General features: G+C 41.8%; 2 protein-coding genes across 2 annotated transcripts in view; both read left to right on the top strand.

Annotated features, from left to right (window-relative positions):
• ARL13B (ADP ribosylation factor like GTPase 13B) overlaps positions 1–3,618 on the top strand; it is an 87,096-nt gene extending 83,478 nt beyond the window's left edge. Inside the window, exon 10 of the mRNA XM_059688049.1 lies at positions 1,834–3,618. Coding sequence (XP_059544032.1) covers positions 1,834–1,910 — 77 coding nt within the window. The 3' untranslated portion in view covers positions 1,911–3,618. The remainder of the gene's footprint in view (positions 1–1,833) is intronic.
• Positions 3,619–7,522: 3,904 nt separating this feature from the next.
• The window catches only part of NSUN3 (NOP2/Sun RNA methyltransferase 3), a 67,486-nt gene continuing 56,631 nt past the window's right edge, over positions 7,523–18,377 (top strand). Inside the window, exons 1-2 of the mRNA XM_059688045.1 lie at positions 7,523–7,671; positions 8,411–8,523. Of these exons, the coding sequence (XP_059544028.1) occupies positions 7,657–7,671; positions 8,411–8,523 (128 nt within the window). The 5' untranslated portion in view covers positions 7,523–7,656. The remainder of the gene's footprint in view (positions 7,672–8,410; positions 8,524–18,377) is intronic.

Genomic DNA, 18,377 nt, shown 5'->3' with positions numbered 1-18,377 from the left:
GTAGCACAGTTGGTTAGAGCATGATCCTGATATGCTAAATTTATGGGTTCCATCTGCTGTCAGGGTACATACAAGAAGTAACCAATGAATACATAAATAAGTGGAACAACAAATTGATGTTTCTCTTTCACTCTCTCTCAAAATCAATAAAATAAATAAATACAGACAGAAAAGTTTGTCCTTAGGCTATATCAGAATTACAGTGAAATCACATCTGTTTGGTTGACTGACTTTACATCACAATGCTTTTATTGACTACTAGGGGCCTGGTGCACGAAATTCGTGCACTGGGTGTGTGTGTGTGTGTGGGGGGGGGGAGTGTCCCTCAGCCCAGCCTGCCCCCTCTCACATACTGGGAGCCCTCAGGCGTTGACCCCCATCACCCTCCAATCGCAGGATCGGCCCCTTGCCCAGGCCTGACGCCTCTGCCAGAGGCGTCAGGCCTGGGCAGGGCAGCCTCATTTCCCCCCATCACTGGTTCTGCCCCCAGCCCAGTCCTGATGCCTCGGCCAGAGGCGTAGACCCCCATCACCCTCCGATCGCCTGATCGGCCCCTTGCCCAGGCCTGACGCCTCTGCCAGAGGTGTCAGGCTTGGACAGGGGACCCCCATCTCCCCCTGATCACTGGCTCTGGCCCCCGCCCAGGCCTGAGGCCTCTGGCTCAGGAATCATGCCTGGGCAGGGGACCCCCATCTCCCTCTGATCGCTTGCTCCACCCCCCGCCCAAGCCTGACGCCTCTGACCCAGGCTTCAGGCCTGGGCAAGGGGACCATCATATCCCCCCAATCCCCGGCTCCGCCCCCCACCCAGGCCTGATGCCTCGGCCAGAGGAGTTGACCCTCATCACCCTCCGATCACCAATCACCAGATCGGCCCCTTGACCAGGCCTGAGGCCTCTGGCAGAGGTGTCAGGCCTGGGCAGGGGACCCCCAGCTCCCCGTGGTTGCAGGCTCCGCCCCTGCCCAGGCCTAACACCTCTGTCCTAGGCGTCCAGCCCGGGCAGCGGGGACCCGCAGCTGCAGCAGCCCCGCGATCGTGGGCTTCGCTTTAGGCCCAGGCAAGGGACCCCTAGCTCCCGGGACTGCCAGCTTCAACCGTACCCAGCTCCCATCGCTGGCTCCACCCCTACTTCCTGCTGTCACTGGCCAGGGCGGAAAAGGCGCCTGATTCTCTGATCATGGCTGGGGGGCAGGGCAAAGGCGGCCCCAGGGCTGCCTTTGCCCTGCCCCCCAGCTCTTAGCTCCCCCCTGGGTTTCCGATCACTGTCAGTGGCAGGGGGCTTCTTCCTGCTTTCCCTTTCGCCTCCCTGCATTGTGCCTACATATGCAAATTAACCGCCATCTTGTTGGCAGTTAACTGCCAATCTTAGTTGGCAGTTAACTGCCAATCTAAGTTGGCAGTTAATTTGCATATAGCCCTGATTAGCCAATGAAAAGGGTATCGTCGTACGCCAATTACCATTTTTCTCTTTTATTAGATAGGATGATAGGTTAGTTCCTATTTTATTATATTCTGAAATTGTGTAAGTTAAAATACATTCTAATGTGAATATGTAATTGGAAACAAAAATATAATGTATATATTAGGTGCAACTTTTTATTAAATGAAGTAGAGATTAATTTATAATCTAGAGTTAAGAATTTACTCTATGGTTGTCTTTTAAATTTATTCAAGTTTTCTTTGAGTTTGATTGTGATTTTTCTCCCATTGCTTCATCTGTCAAGTCAGATCTCTTTTTATTTTTTAAGGTATTAGTTGGCAAATAATGAATTGTGTCAGAAATATTTATTTACCATAACTGTTTGGTATTTTTATTATTCCTTTTCTACATAGATTTTTATGGGAAGCCACTGCCTCCGCTGGCGGTGCGACAGAGACCAAACGGTGATGCTCATGACATGATCTCATAACCAAGTTGCATGGATGAGCTGCCTTAATATCAGCAAGATGACCTAGAAGACCTTCTTTCTCAAAAAAGAAAAACCCTGTACATCGATGACTGGGGCAAGATTACCATAGCAATTTCAAGGAGATTGATAACCAAAGATCTCACTGATCTGATAATTACTTATTCATGTTGTTCATGGTTTAATAAAAAAAAAAAGGAAGCAAAAAGACCAGCAGATGGGATGAGCATTATGTATCAAATTAGCAGGAGTTAGTATTGACTCTGGTTTATACATCCCCACTCTTGGGCATATTCCTGAAGGAAAACCTTTCAGAAAAAGCCAGTGGACTTTGCACACTTTCATTACTATTTGTTTAATAGTCTTTATTTCTGTACCGTAAACCTTTTTTGTAAGATACATGTGCATGGAAGGGGAACTCTTGGGAATTTATAACCTAAATTTTTAACTTTTTATATTTTTCTAAAACTTTTGTTTAAGAATTTTATTACTATGATATTGACAGTATACTTTTCTATAGATGCTTTGTTTAAATTGTATCTGGAAAATAGAGTTGGTATACTGGACAAACATTAACTATACAAATGATATATTTATATGTTTTGAGGTATGTTTTATAATAGTATTGTTCTTGAAGTATACATACTAATTTGACCTAATTTTAAAATAATTCTTTTTAAAAATAGATACTCAGATCTCTATTCTAACAAATCATATTACTTGAAAGCACTACCCAAGCAGAAAGTTCAATTTTTTGTTGTTGTTTTCTTTGATGATGATCCTAATAAAAGAGACTTGAAAAATGAAATAAAAAGGTTATGTGAGATATTATTAAAAGTCCCAATAAGCCCCTCTTTAAAAGGTAAAACCCTTCAGAGATCATTTCTCCTTGTCACTCCTTTGTCTATCAGCAGCTACAGTGACTCGTAGGTTATTGTAATTCTTTAGTGCCTTGAAATTAAAGGCAAAAAGACCGAAAAGCTACTGAAGTTTCAGAAACTTGTGTTTCATAACAGGGATATACTTGGGTACTAAAGCAAGAATGAAGAAACAATTCCAAAATAATTTTATAAATAAATGATTCCAAAATAATTTCTCATTTTAAAATAATAGCATTTCTCTTGCACAGAAGTATGGCATCTATAGGATTCTTTATTTGTCTGGCTTTTAGATGTATGTTTTGAGGAGTAGATTCATAATGTTGCATTTAATTGAAAGCACATATTTCTGTCACGATAAAAATACTACAAACGGTATGATTCCTATATAACCTTGTCAAAATTGGTTAACTTGGTAACTTGTACTGACAATAATATGAGAAGTATGTTGAAGGCAGTTTAGTGTGATTATTTGAAAGTTTTACTTGAGAGCATCACCATTTATTTGCATTTTAAACTTCCTGAACTTTCATTAATCAGGTCACTTATTACTCGAGTCAGCTTTTTTGAGTTTTGTATATGGAACCCACCTAGCATTCTACTTCAGATATAAAATTCGTAACAACCTAAATGTGATAGGCAGCTGAAATGTAAGGAAAATCAACACAAGGAGACAGATAAAAATTTTGAACTGGATTTTAGAGAAAAAACTCATTTGTATATCTTCTTGGTTTCTTTTGTAACATTTACATTTCTTCATTTTAAAAAAAACTAAACTCATACTTTTGCCATCTTTTTAAAATTCATCTAATTTGAGAATAAATGTTTTTTTTAAATTTGTGGTTACTGTAGTATACAATAATCACTGAGCCCATTTAATTAAAATAATTTTGAAATTAAATATTTAATGAAGCAGAATTCATGTTTTATATATCTCAAAAATTAATTTGTATTCTTAAAGGATTCTGAAAATACTTTAAAAGAAGTTTTGTAAATCCAGGTGGCTTTTAACAGTTAAATGTCTATTTTGTTATATGCTGCATTTTTATTAACATATCATAAATTATGGCAATTTCAACAATAAACATAATTTATATTAGTATGATGTTTTTTCTTATCATTTGATAAATTTAAATTATTTCTTTGAGATAATAAAATAATAGAAAGCTTTTAAAATATAATTGTTGAAAGACATTTTAGTCAATAGATTAAAATTTTTTTTGCTATTTTACATGGAAAAAATTTGCAAAAGGTTTCATATATGTGGGAAATAATTTAAAGACAGTTAAAAATCATCTTATGATTCTCTATGATTTGATGTCTGTCATTTGTTAAGTTAAAGCTACTGACCAAAAGATATGTTTTTACTTATATGAAAGATAATTCTATATGCCTTTATATGTAAAATGCATAAATAACATGTACAATCTTATATAATAAAACCCTAATAAGCAAATTGACTGAATGGCAGAACGGCTGTCGGAATGATCAGTCATTATGACTTGCACTGACCACCAGGGGACAGACACTCAACACAGGAGCTGCCCCCTGGTGGTCAGTGTGCTCCCACAGGGGGAGCACCGCTCAGCCAGAAGCCAGGCTCACAGCTGGCGAGCTCAGTGGCAGTGGCAGGAGCCTCTCCCGCCTCTGCTGCAGGTGGGAGGTAAGGAGCGAGGGGTCCCCGACTGCAAGAGCCCCAGACTGCGAGAGGGCGCAGGCTCGGCTGAGGGACACCCCCCACTCCAGTGCAGGAATTTCATACGCCAGGCCTCTAGTATTGTATATAATTGATTTCAATTATAAAACAGTATGGAAACAACATTAGAAAGAAGTGTTGCAAAATGCTAATAGTATCTGTTTTAGAGTTATTGGTTGTGTTTTTCCTCAAATTTTCAAACTAATTTTTATAATTTTGCTTACTTTTATAATAGGAAAGAAAATTTGAAATTTTTATGCAAGTTTAAAATTAAATACTCATTTAAGTATCATATGAAGGACTATATAGAATTCACTTAATATGTAAAACTTCCTGTCAGTAGCCCAGAGACATTCAACTGTAGAATATGCCAGTCAGTATATTTGCAGTTGATTTCTTACTAAGTGTTCTTTTACTAAGACAGTATTTTAGTTTACTTGGTTCTATATGCCAAGCTATTTATATTATTCAATTTCTCCCATTCCACACTAAAGAAACCAATGCTTCCAGGTAGCAAAAATTTATCAAAACTGAAACTGAAGCTGTAACTTATAAATTGTAATACCTTTTGCTATAAGTTTTTCTATAAGAGGAGTTTATGTTGCAAATCAAATTCTGTTAATAATGACTATTTAATTTACCAAGAAATAGAGTCCAAAAAAAGAAAAAATATACATAGTCCAGCTCATCCAAAGAACAAAAAATTCAGATATTTCAAAATGCATATTAAAATGTATAAATTAACAAAATAGTGATAATCCTATAGCTTTGTGGAAACAGAAGACTAGAAGCCCTCTTTTGAGAAAAAAATAGGAAATCATAAATGAATTTCCTTTAATAAGGGGATTAGCTTATAATTAAAGGAAAATCAGGACAAAAATCATTTGCATGTTTAGAACCTGAGTTGTAAATTTCTTCTGTGTGCTGATGAGGAAACAGAATATATGAGTTAGGGAATGAACCAGTGGTCTTCAAATTTTATAATAATGCATCCCTTTCAGTAAGCATTTTGAGTAGACTGGGTGACTTCAATAACTGCAATTTATTTTCTCATAATTCTGAAGTCTGGAATGCCAGGTCAAGGCGTAGGGATGGTTTCTTCTGGAATCTCTCTTCCTTGGCTCACAGATGGCCTCCTCCCTGTGTCTTCACATGGCCTCGTCTCTGTGTAGGTTCTCCCCTCGTGTCCAAATTTCCTCTTTTTATAAGGACTCTAGTCAGATCCACCCTAACGACCCCCTTTTAACTTAATCATCTCTGGAAAGACACTTTTCCAAATATGTCACATCCTGAGGGACTGGGAGTTAAGGGCTTCAACATCTGAATTTTGAGGGGTACGTTTCAGCCGGTAATAGTTATATGCGGTGGTCTATTGTACTTCATACATATATCCCCCTAAACATTTTTTAAAGATTAGATAAAATTAAAATACAAGTTATTACATTTACTTCCCAGTCCCAGTGGGTTGTCTGCTGGGATTTGTACACATGGCTTTGTTAGCATAAATTGAGAGCCTCGGCTAACTAGCTGCTCACCTGAAGTCCAAGTCCAAGTGCCTGTAACTATGCGAGGTTCTCCTGCTTTGATGGCAGGTGTCTCCTGTGTTATTCTGCCATCTTAATGTTCTTTTTAAAAAAAATATTTTTATTTATTTCAGAGAGGAAGGAAGAGGGAGAGATAGAAACATCCACGATGAGAGAGAATCATGGATCGGCTGCCTCCTGCAAGTTCCCCACTGGGGATCGAGCTCACAACCTGGGCATGTGCCCTGAACCGAATGGAACCTGGGACCTTTCAGTTCTCAGGCTGACGCTCTATCCACTGAGCCAAACCGGCCAGGCTTAATGTTCTCTTCATGTCAGATCGTTTTACTATAAAGTCTATCTTTACTTTTTGACACATAAACCTCTATATAAACATGAAGTTTTTGGAGAGATGTCTTATGTAAATATGAATATCCATAAACAGTATAGGAGAGAGTCTATGAAGTATACTTATTCTGAAACATTTCTTAGATAAATGACTTCACAATAAAATTGCTTAAGATTGTAAAAAATACTTTTCTGTTTAGTAGTAACTTATTAAGATGCTGTATTCTAGAAAGTGAATATGCTTTGTAGTTTAAGCATATTCACAGTGCTCATTTCACTTCTTAATACTACATATTATTTCACACCAAATCTAAATTTATATTTAGATTCCTGGAGAACTTGTTTAAATAAATAAAGTTTCAAATCACATTAGTGGTAATAACATTTACCTGTTTACATGGTCCTAAGATTTGCACCTATAGCCTACACACCTACACTGATACTTTGAGTGTCAAGGGTCTCAAAATCATGATGCTCATTAAATATCAGGGATCACATTAAGCACTAGTTTTTTCTGTTAGGCTGCTGATTGCTGTTACAAGGGAGCACCTGAAAAGTAGCATTTAAAGAACGAACTGCAGCCCCTCACCTGAGAGCGGGTAACGCCGCGCCTAGCACAGGGGGAGGGGGCCGTGTGTGGGTCATTTTGAACTTCAGGCATTTGGTATCAGAACGTGATAATCATAAAAATCATGATAGTGAAAATAATGCACAGCAGCAGCTAACATTCGAGCGTGTACTGATTCCTAGCCTTTGCGCTAAGCGCTCTACTTGTTTATTTTAATCAATTCGATCATGTAACCCTCATTAAAAGAAAAAGATTACCCCATGGGCCATCTCTAGGAAATGTGACATTTCTCTTTCACCTTATCCATCCTTTTATCCTGAGTTCTGCGTAGCTGGGCTAAAGAGACGACATGAGATTCGGTAGATTGATTCGGCAACTAGCTTCGCCTCTGAGAACATTTAAAAACAATTTTTACGGAGCCTCAAGAGCATAAAAAATGCCGGCTCAGCGCGCGGCCGGAGTTCTAAGGCGGGTCCGCCCAGGGCCCCGGCCACGCCCCCAGGGGTAGGCCCCGCCTCCTCCAGCCACGGTTGGAAGGAACTCCGCGAGTGCCTCTCGCGGGACCTACACCACTTTGGCGAGGTTTCGATAACGCTGGCAAAGCAGTATCTCGCGAGAAGTTGAAAGTACGGCAAGGAAGGGAATTCCGGCGAAACGCCGAAGCCGGGCGCTTTTGGTTCCCTGGTGCTTTAGATGCCGGACGGTGGAGACCTCTTGTTTGGCATCGCCTGGCGGGATGATGCTGGCCCGGGTGAGGGTGGGGCCGGACGCTTATGGAAGGGCCTGGGCGGGGCCGGAGGGCGCAGGGATCGGGGAACTGGAGGGATCCCCGGGTTTCTCTGGTTTCACTGTCCAGAAGGCTAGCTCGTGAGCGCTGCCCGTGGTGTTCGTCCAAGACGCACCTCCGCCGCAGGTAACCTGTGCTCCCCGCGCGCGGGCTGCAGGACCTGCGCCCTCGGCTGAGCTGATGGCGGCTCCTCGGGGGCGGGCGCCCTCCGGCCCGCTCAGCCTGGGAGCGCAGTGTGCCGGCTACTTAGTCCCTCCGTAAGCCTTTCCTGGACGCGTAAATGAAACAGAATTGCAAGGAAGTCTCCGAGGAAACCAGTGACTTTTCTTCTAAATGAACTTTATTTCGGAATAACTACATTTACCAAAAAGTTCCAAAGATAGTACAGACTTTCCATATGCGTTTCACCCAGTCCCCCCTAATGTTAACGTCTAAAATGACTTAGCTCCGTTGGCTCTCTGTGTTAACAGCGCTAGACTCTGCTTTTGCCTTGCTGTACATCGGAGCCAGTCGGCTGGAGAAACACTTTTTAAAATCAGTAGGCAGAGCACGGTAGTACAGTTTGCTCGTGTGTGAGGTACTGCTCCCATTGCAAGAACTGGTAATTATCTGAAGTGCCCTTAAGAAAAAAGACTGCTAATGTGGAGGCTCAGTAAATTTGTAGTATCGAAGGTGTGTCAGCAACTTTTTCTTATCACCATAGCTGACAGCAAAACCAGAGAGGAAGAAGCTTGCCAAACAGCTTTGCAAAGTGGTACTGGACCATTTTGACGCACAGTATTCCAGAGAACTTGGAGAGGCCTGGAGCGCAGCAAGGTTAGTCACATTCACCTCTGAATTATCAGTTCCTTGCCAGAGAATAAGGAGGGAGCCGTCGAGGGGAGGGGGGGCGCTGTGAGGATGAAAGAGGGGTCCAACCTTGGCTGCGATGCCTCCCGAGGCTGCCGAAGGGACGAGCCAGGAGGAGGAGAAGTCACAGGGACACGGTCAGGGAGGTCAAAGCTGCGGTGGCAGCAAACACTAGTTGTTACGCCCGTGCCTTCAACAGTTGCTTTGATCTTTGGCACAGGCATGCCCACCCATTTGACAAAATTAACCATACTGTAACAGAAATCCCTTTTAAGCTTTTGAGGATGTTTGACCTGTTTCTGAAATCCAGAAGATAATACAGCACATCTTTAAAGCCAGCACTGCTTTATCATCGTTAAAAGTTTTTTTGTTTTTTTTTGGCAATGTTATTTCTTCCCTCCGTATGGCAGCGATGTTTTGAACACAGTTGGGAGCTTGCGCACACAGATAGACACAGATTCCTTAAATGTATCACAGGAAACAGATACTCATTGAACCCGTGGAAGTAAGTGAGGGAAGCCTGATTTGTATGTTTAGTGCGTTTTTCCTTTTTCGGAATGTTACTCTCTGGGCTCTTCATACTGAGCTCCTCGCACACCGTGCCCTGTGGGAGCAAAGAGCAGGACAGTCCCTGTGCTCACTGCGCTTTTAGTCCGTGGTCACGGGGAGGGGGTGGTTAAAGCTGTGTAAACCTCTAATTCCGTAAGCATCCTGGTGGAAATAGGCCGAGGACCCGGGCTGATCGGACGGCGCCAGCCAAGGCCCGAGGAGCAGTCAGGTCTCGGTGACTTATGTACCGTAGGCCCTTGGGGTACGTCAGAGATCCATTCCCAAGGCCAACGTAGCGCGATTTTCGCTGTCAGTTGAACCCACCTACATAAGCACCTGCGTCACTCACGTGGAGCACATACACAGCAGTAATGCGTGAAACCGTAAAAAAAATTTAAAAGAAAGATAATTCCTGACCTTTACTTGTGGTAAATAAGTAATAAAAAACATAAAGCACGAATGTACATACGTCAAAATGATGGGAGATGGCAATGTAACCACGAAAGGACGCACGTCGAGTCCGACGTAACCCGAGGACTGTCTGTAGTTACCTTGGCAAAAGGAGCCAGACATTTCAGACGGAGGGAAGAGAGCATTGCTTGTGCAGTTAGGGACAAAAACCTGGTGCATTCTGCTCAGGGAAGAAAAGTGACGCAGCTGTAGATAATATCTGGAACTTGATCAGGTGGCTGTCTTAGTCATCTCTTCTTGGGTCAACTCAATAGCAGTTCCTTCTATACAAAGGAAGTTTAAAGCACTTTTTAAAACAAAGAGATTAAGTCTGAGGTGATTGTGAGATAATTTTAGGACAAATTAAGCAGGTTTTATAACTTGTAAGTACTGTGATAGGAAAATGTACTTTATTTTTGGGCTTTTTATTTCAAAACTAGTTTTTAAAATGGATATTTTCTGTCACAGAGAATAAATGAGAAAGAATGGATAGTGAAGTGAACAGTCAATTCATGAGGTTTTCAGTATGCAGTGTATTGAACCAAGTAACCAAACTCCTGTTGCATGCTATTACGTGCTGCCCAACACGAACTGTGGTCCTCAGAATGAACGTAGGAGGTTTGTTTCCCATTTTCCAGCCTGAGGAAACTGGATGGAGTTTCAGTAACTTTCCTAAGTTCATCCACCTAGTAAGTGACAGAGCTGAGATTTCCGTCCAGGCTCTGACTCAGGAACTCCCACTGCCAACTTCTATTCTGTATGCTTCTCCTACCTGTGATGTAATTATACATACATGGATGGTTTTTTTAAAAACCACAGGTTTCAGGAGTTATATTGTCTGCAGACTTTATAGTAATCTGGCTGCCCATACCCTGTAATGAGTTATTTTTGAATTTAATATGCTCAGACAAATTTATAAAGTATTACTTGACCCTAAACAAAATGAGCAGTGAACCTCAAATCCATTTAATTAGCTGTGCCTTCTGCTTCATCTACCTTTTTGTTGGGTTTTCATGGTAATTTAAGTTTTGCATAAACATGTGCTAAATTTGCCATAGGCGAAATAAAGGCTTTCTCAGCTTAGAAAGTAGTCTGAGCATGAAAAATAGCATGGGGGAAGAAAAAAATATTTTTGTTTCTTGATGGTTTATTTGCAAGACATAATGTTGTGTACAGTCTAGTTTGCAGTCTACTTCCAGGGAAAGGCGAGGGTATTTTAGTCCTACCTAGAAAGTAATTTGCTCAGTATTTTCAGTTTCCTGTGGCAGAGGAGAAGATTTAGTATTTATTTTAATTTTATTGTTTTGTAATGAACACTCTTGCACAGTCAGCTTCTGAGCAACCCTATCAGTTGGAGTTTACCCTGGTTCTGTTTCTGCTCTACCTGTTGCCGGCATGTTCTCCTTCAGTGAGGCCCCTCGTGGCATGTCTATAAACTTCCCTCACTAAGCCGTCATTTCAAGCTACCCAGTCCTTCCCAGGCTTCAGTCCTGTACTTCTAGGTGTTTTCTGGTAACTTCACTTAGTTTTATGCCAAGCAAACTCAAAAGCATATTATTATTTTTCCTTTCCAATTCTATTTTGTATTTGCTACGTGCATACTCAGTTGAAGGCATCGCATCCATCTAGTTTCCTCTCTTTTTCACACCTTCACTGCCTTTGCAGTAAAGAATGACCTTTACTCAAAAACAGGCCTGGCATTTTCCCTCAGGTCCTTAGAGGTGGTCTCAGTCCTTGCCATCCCCTGCCTCAGAGTGTCTGTTTTCCTGGAGGCTTAAGTCACACAGTAAAGTCTGACAATATGATCTATGGTGGGGGCTCTGGGCCACAGCATCAGCTTGGCCTGTGACCTTTGATCTCCAACCTCTGGAGGGGCCAGCAGTCAGCCACATAAGGCTGTCTATCATCTTTATATGGCTGAGGCAAAATAAAAGGTAGACACTGAGGCTCTGGTGAGCCTCCATAGTTGCAGTACTCCTATGCGTATTATCACACATTGTGGCAAGGAAAAGTTATCCTTACCCATGTTTCACAAGCTTGCCACTGGAAGCTTCATGCTTTGAAATTTTCTGCCCTCTGCATCATGCATCTCTTACCTTGACTGATTTTAATCCATATCTTTTTGCTGTAATAAAGCATAACCATAAGCGTGAGTATAACAGTGAGTTCTGTGTGTCCTCCTAGCTAACAAGTAAACCTGAAAGTGGTCGTGGGGACCCTGATCTTATAGTTGGTGTCAGAGGTTAGGGTGGTCTTGGAGATTCCCCTAGGTCAGTGATGGCGAACCTATGACATGCGTGTCAGAGGTGACATGTGAACTCATTTTTTTGGTTGATTTTTCTTTGTTAAATGGCATTTAAATATATAAAATAAATATCAAAAATATAAGTCTTTGTTTTACTATAGTTGCAAATATCAAAAAATTTCTATATGTGACACGGCACCAGAGTTAAGTTAGGGTTTTTCAAAATGCTGACACGCGGAGCTCAAAAGGTTCGCCATCACTGCCCTAGGTACTACCACACACCACTAGCCAGCCCCATCCAAGTCTAAATGCCCACCAAATACTTTTGTTCTACCTGAGAAATTTCTTATTTGGATCTCCCTTTGTCTCCACTGTTACTGCTTACTTAGGTCTTCATCATTTCTTACCTGGCATATTACAACAGCCCCCAGCATCGTCTCCCACTTGTAGTATTCATCTGCTTGCTTATTTTAGCAAGTACTACATGCCAAGCAGTGTCCTTATCACTTTATACATAGTAATATAATCCTTTGTACAGAATTCTGAGGTAGTTATGATTATTTCCATTTTACAGATAGGAAAGCTGAGGCACACAGAGCTTAAGTAACTTGCCCAATGAGATACAGCTCACATTTGGAAGAGCTTTGCGGTTGTGTCTTATCCACTCTGTCAAACTGTTTCTTAATGGACCATACTGCATTGTGTCACTACTAGAGTACAGCCTCCTTTGCTCCCCTGCTGTTTGCAATGTTAAGACTAAATATTGATCATGACTAGACAGGGTCCTTTATCCTTTTTTTTTTTTTTTTTAAATTTACCATCTTTTTAAAATTTTTTTTAATTTTATTGATTTTTTTACAGAGAGGAAGGGAGAGAGCTAGAGAGCCAGAAACATCGATGAGAGAGAAACATCGATCAGCTGCCTCCTGCACATCCCCCACTGGGGATGTGCCTGCAACCCAGGTACATGCCCTTGACCGGAATCGAACCTGGGACCTTTCAGTCCGCAGGCCGACGCTTCAGTGGATCCACTGAGCCAAACCGGTTTCGGCGGGACTTTTATCCTTTAAGTCCTTTTCCCTCTGTCAGGAATGAGCTCCCTTCTTCCTCTGTACAGTGGTTAAAGTGTGGGTTCAAATATTACAGCATATGACTTAGCTAAGAGACTTAACATCCCTGTGCCTCACCATTCTTGTCTGTACAGTGGGAAAAAATAGTACCTATTTCATATAGTTATTTGGGAAGGTAAAATGAAAAAAAATATATATGGCTTAGAATAGTATCTGACATATGATATGCCCTTGATATATATTAGTGTTCTTTTTATTATTGTTACTGTGATTATAACCAGTTCTCCATCAAGGTGTCTCATATACCCTTGGCAAAATTAGTTCTGCCCTTCGTGTTTCCATTGCAATTTATTGACACAACTGTTGCAGTTCTTTCAAGATTGAATTGTCAGAATTTAGTAACTTGCTGTCTCTTCCCTGCCAAGGGAGGGTCTTTAAGAACCAATACCTTAAGATTTGGGCAGGTCATCTACTTATTCACAATTTAGGCAGTGTTTGTATACCAGGCATTTTGCTAAGCACTGGGGATACAATGATGGATTATATATTCTGCCCTCAAGTATATATGAGGGGAGGATTAATTGGAAATGTTATGAACTTTGGGAATTTTGTGGGCACTTTGTAGAAAGCTTCGGGGGGGGGGGGGGGGAAGCCTCTGTTAAGCCTGGCCTGTCTGTAAATATTTTTATTTGGATACTGTCTGCACTAACCCAGCATTCACATAGTTCACATTTAGAGGGGAAACTATTATATAACCAGATTGCATTACCAGAATCTGAAGGGGGCGGGCGTGGAGTGGAGTGAGCTAGCTGGGGGAAGCAGAAATGACTAGTAGCTTGGTTTCTGTTTTGTCCTTATGTTGGCTCTATGTACAGTTTCAACATTAATCCGTGCAAATCACTGGGAGATAGTAACTTTCAGCCCCTCTTAGTCAGAGGTTAGAAAAATTGCCAGGTGTCTCAGTTTATGGCCAGTCAACACCTGTGACTCGAAAGTCTGTGCTTTTTCTTCTACCTGACGTGCTGCTGTGAGAGTCTGTAGTCCAGTCTTGGAGTATACCCACCTTTTCCTCACAGATGCGACTCCTTTTGTGCAGTGTTTTCACTCTTGCCACCAGAAACAAACCTTCACTCAGGACTTCTTATCTGAGGTGCTGTGGTAACAAATATGGACATAGATTGCCCTTGTATGAGAGACAAGGAGGAAACAGTGCCAAGAAAGAGTAGGAGGAAATTCTCATCATTAGAATTTTTGAAGAATAAAAATGAAATGGCGGGAAAACATACGTAGGTGTACTGGCATGAATTGATTTATTCATTTCTAAACCAGACTTTAAAAGTGAGGGAATGAGCGCCCTCTCGTGGAAACAAAAGGAATTTTTAAAAAAATTGTTTTTCTTTTTAAATTTAAAATGTATTTTTTTAATTAAATGAAAATATGAAATTATGATTTTATTTAACCTTTTACTCTTAGAATTAACATTTTGGTACAGTTTTAGAAAGCAGCAAAAGTTCTACAAATGTTGGTTACATTTTTGCTGAATTTCAGGTTTATTTCCATCTCAGTTATCTACACTAATAAAAGAGAAAAATGGTAATTGGCGTACGGCGATACCCTTTTCATTGGCTAATCAGGGCTATATGCAAATTAACTGCCAACTAAGATTGGCAGTTAACTGCCAACAAGATGGCGGTTAATTTGCATATGTAGGCACAATGCAGGGAGGCGAAAGGGAAAGCAGGAAGAAGCCCCCTGCCACTGACAGTGATCGGAAACCCAGGGGGGAGCTAAGAGCTGGGGGGCAGGGCAAAGGCGGCCCTGGGGCCGCCTTTGCCCTGCCCCCCAGCCATGATCGGAGAATCAGGTGCCTTTTCCGCCCTGGCCAGTGATAGCAGGAAGTAGGGGTGGAGCCAGCGATGGGAGCTGGGCACGGTCGAAGCTGGCAGTCCCGGGAGCTAGGGGTCCCTTGCGTGGGCCTAAAGCGAAGCCCACAATCGTGGGGCCGCTGCAGCTGCGGGTCCCCGCTGCCCGGGCCGGACACCTAGGCCAGAGGCGTTAGGCCTGGGCAGGGGCAGAGCCTGCAACCGCGGGGAGCTGGGGGTCCCCTGCCCAGGCCTGACACCTCTGCCGGAGGCCTCAGGCCTGGTCAAGGGGCCGATCCGGTGATTGGTGATTGGAGGGTGATGAGGGTCAACTCCTCTGGCCGAGGCATCAGGCCTGGGCGGGGGCCAGAGCCAGTGATCGGGGGGAGATGGGGGTCCCCTGTCCAAGCTTGTCACCTCTGGTGGAGGCGTCAGGCCTGGGCAAGGGGCAGAGCCAGCCATCAGAGGGGTCTGGGGGTCCCCTGCCCAGGCCTGACGCCTGGGCCAGAGGCAACAGGCCTGGGCTGGGGGCAGAACCAGTGATGGGGGGAAATGAGGGTCCCCTGCCCAGGCCTGACGCCTCTGGCCCAGGCGTCAGGCTAGGCAAGGGGCTGATCCTGCGATTGGAAGGTGATGGGGGTCAACGCCTGAGGGCTCACAGTATGTGAGAGGGGACAGGCTGGGCTGAGGGACACTCCCCTCCACACACACACACACACACACACACACACACACACACACAGTGCACGAATTTCGTGCACCGGGCCCCTAGTATTTTTATAAGATTACACCTAACATATATATTTAATATGTCTTTAAAATGTATCCAATCAACTTCTTTGTGGGTAAAATTTGGCATAGATATTTTGTGGCATACCTACATTTTTGACAAGACGTATAGGTTTTTCTTTAAGAAACTCTCAATAGTTATGTTTTAGGTTTTATGACCTTGAACATTTCTTACATATGTATCATTCATTAGTTTACAAAACCTGCTGTTTTAACAGTTTACCTACTTTATGTCAGTTGATCCTTAAAATAGTTCTGTGACTTAGACAAAGCATGGCTAGTTCTGAATTCCATGAACATATTCCTGTTTCTTTTTTAACGTGCTCTTTAAATGGCCAGATGCAGTGCACTCAGGTGGCTATTGAGAGTATGAAATTCCAAAGAAGTTGTCAGGGCGCCATGCAAGATCATTGATCAAGTGGCATAGTGAGAGCAACACCGATGGACAGTGAGGCATGCAACCAGGGTTTCAATCAGTCTTGGTCCTTTCATCACCTGGATGAAGACACTGGTCCTATCACCAGACTTTCCTGGGTCTCAATAAATCATCTCTGAAAATGAGTTGGAAGGGAAAAGATGAAATCATCTCCAATTTCCCCTCTGGTTCAGATTTCTGAGATTTGATTTGAACTTGAAAGTAAATGAATAAGAATAAACACAACCATTAGAGAAATCTTAGAAGATTTTCATGAAGCATGAAGATTGTAAGACCTTGTGACACCTGTGAAGTGCATTTGGACTTGTCATACCAGGCATTCTGCAAATGCAACATCTCTTCATAGGAAATGGCCCGAAAGCGAGTTTTATATCAACATTGGCCCTTTTCGATATATATGACCTGAAGTGTACTTTGATAAGGCAGTTGTATCATTTAAGTGAACTGCTTCTATTAGGAATTTTTTATTTTCTTTAATTATACTAAATAATGTTTTCTTCTAACAACTTTTTTTTTCTTTCCTAGTTCCCATTGACCCCCTCCTCCCTACACCCACCCCTTTAAAGCCTTCATCACACTATTGTCTGTGTCCATGGGCTCTGCATATATGCATACAGGTTCCCCGTTAATCTCTATCCTCCCAGACCCCCATAGAAACTCATCAGTCTGATTCATGGTTCTCTGTCTCTGGATCTATTTTGTTCATTAGATTCCACATATGAGTGAGATAATGTGATACTTACCTTTCTCTGACTGGCTTATTTCGCCTAACATAATATTCTCCAGGTCTATCCATGCTGCTGCAGATGGTAAGAGTTCCTTCTTTTACTACTGCATAGTATTCCATTGTGTCTTCTTAAAATTTTTTACTGATTTTAGAGAAAGGAAGGGAGAGAGGGAGAAACATCGATTGGTTGCCTCCTGTACAAGCCCGGACCAGGAACTGAACCAGCAACCTGGGTATGTACCCTGATGGGGTATACAGGACAATGCTCCAACCAATGGAGCCACACCAGCCAGGGCAGGGATTTCTTTTTTTAACAATGAAAAGTGAATTGGTTTTGTAATCTAGAGGGTGATACCAATTGTGCTTAGCAATTTTTAGATAAAACATTATATATAAAATGTTCTCATTTAGGAAGCTACAATGGATAATAGAAGAGTAAAAGAATAAAGTCACAGAAAAATTGAATGAAAATCGTGTTATTAAATGACAAAAATTGTGCAAATAATACACTATGCAATTTTTTAAGGAATATGTAGGCCCAATCAAATTATAACAGTCAACTTTCATATCCTCAACTGCCACATAATTTTTCAGAAAATTACTCTGCTGTCTATGTGCCTAAGGGGTAATATTCTTTCCCAGCCTGTCCTTATATAATTGTCTTTCTCCTTTTTTACAAAGATTGACTCTTCTGCATTGTATTCCTCTGAGTGTCAGAACCTCTATAGGCCAGTCTACTGGAATGTCGTTGTAAGGGTTTAGAACAGCCGTGGGCAAACTACGGCCTGCGGGCCAGATCCGGCCATTTGAAATGAATAAAACTAAAAAAAAAAAAGACCGTACCGTACCCTTTTATGTAATGATGTTTACTTTGAATTTATATTAGTTCACACAAACACTCCATCCATGCTTTTGTTCCGGCCCTCCGGTCCAGTTTAAGAACCCATTGTGGCCCTGGACTCAAAAAGTTTGCCCACCCCTGGTTTAGAAAGTAAGTGACTTATGACTAAAGTTCTTTGACCGGTCAGGTAGGTTCCATTGTTTTCCCTCTCAGCTAACAGGTCATTTAAAATATTTTTAAAGACCTTTTTAAAAATAATTTATTTTTATTGATTTCAGAGAGGAAGGGAGAGGGAGAGAGAGATAGAAACACCAATGATGAGACAGAATCATTGATTGGCTGACTCCTGCACGCCCCCTACTGGGGGTTGATCCCGCAAGCCAGGCATGTGCCCTTGGCTGGAATTGAACCTGGGACCCTTCAGTCCACAGGCTGACACTATCCACTGAGCAAAACCGGCTAGGGTTAAAATATTTTTGATGATAATAAGTTATTTGGGAATATAACTTAGAAAAAATTTTAACAAAAGGGAGACATTGCTATAATAAATGTATTTAATTCTCACCCACTTATTTAAGTGAGGCTTTTTCTCTGCCCTTATAAAATCACAAAATAGAGCTAAAGTTGATGTTCAATATCTGAATCATAGCACCAGGTATATTTATCCCTGGATATATGAAAAAACAAACACTAATCTCATTAAGAGATTCGTTTTCTATCAGCCTTTCCTTTTTATGTTGAATAATTATCAAATTTGTGATGTTATTTTGATCAACTAGTGTTAATAATTATATTTATAACTGAATCCAAAAGTTACCATTTTAACATTTAGAGATTTAAGGCCACAGTGAA

Source organism: Myotis daubentonii, chromosome 3, assembly GCF_963259705.1.
Source record: "Myotis daubentonii chromosome 3, mMyoDau2.1, whole genome shotgun sequence".
NCBI classification, from domain to species: domain Eukaryota; kingdom Metazoa; phylum Chordata; class Mammalia; order Chiroptera; family Vespertilionidae; genus Myotis; species Myotis daubentonii.
This window is presented reverse-complemented; position numbering and strand designations above follow the sequence as displayed.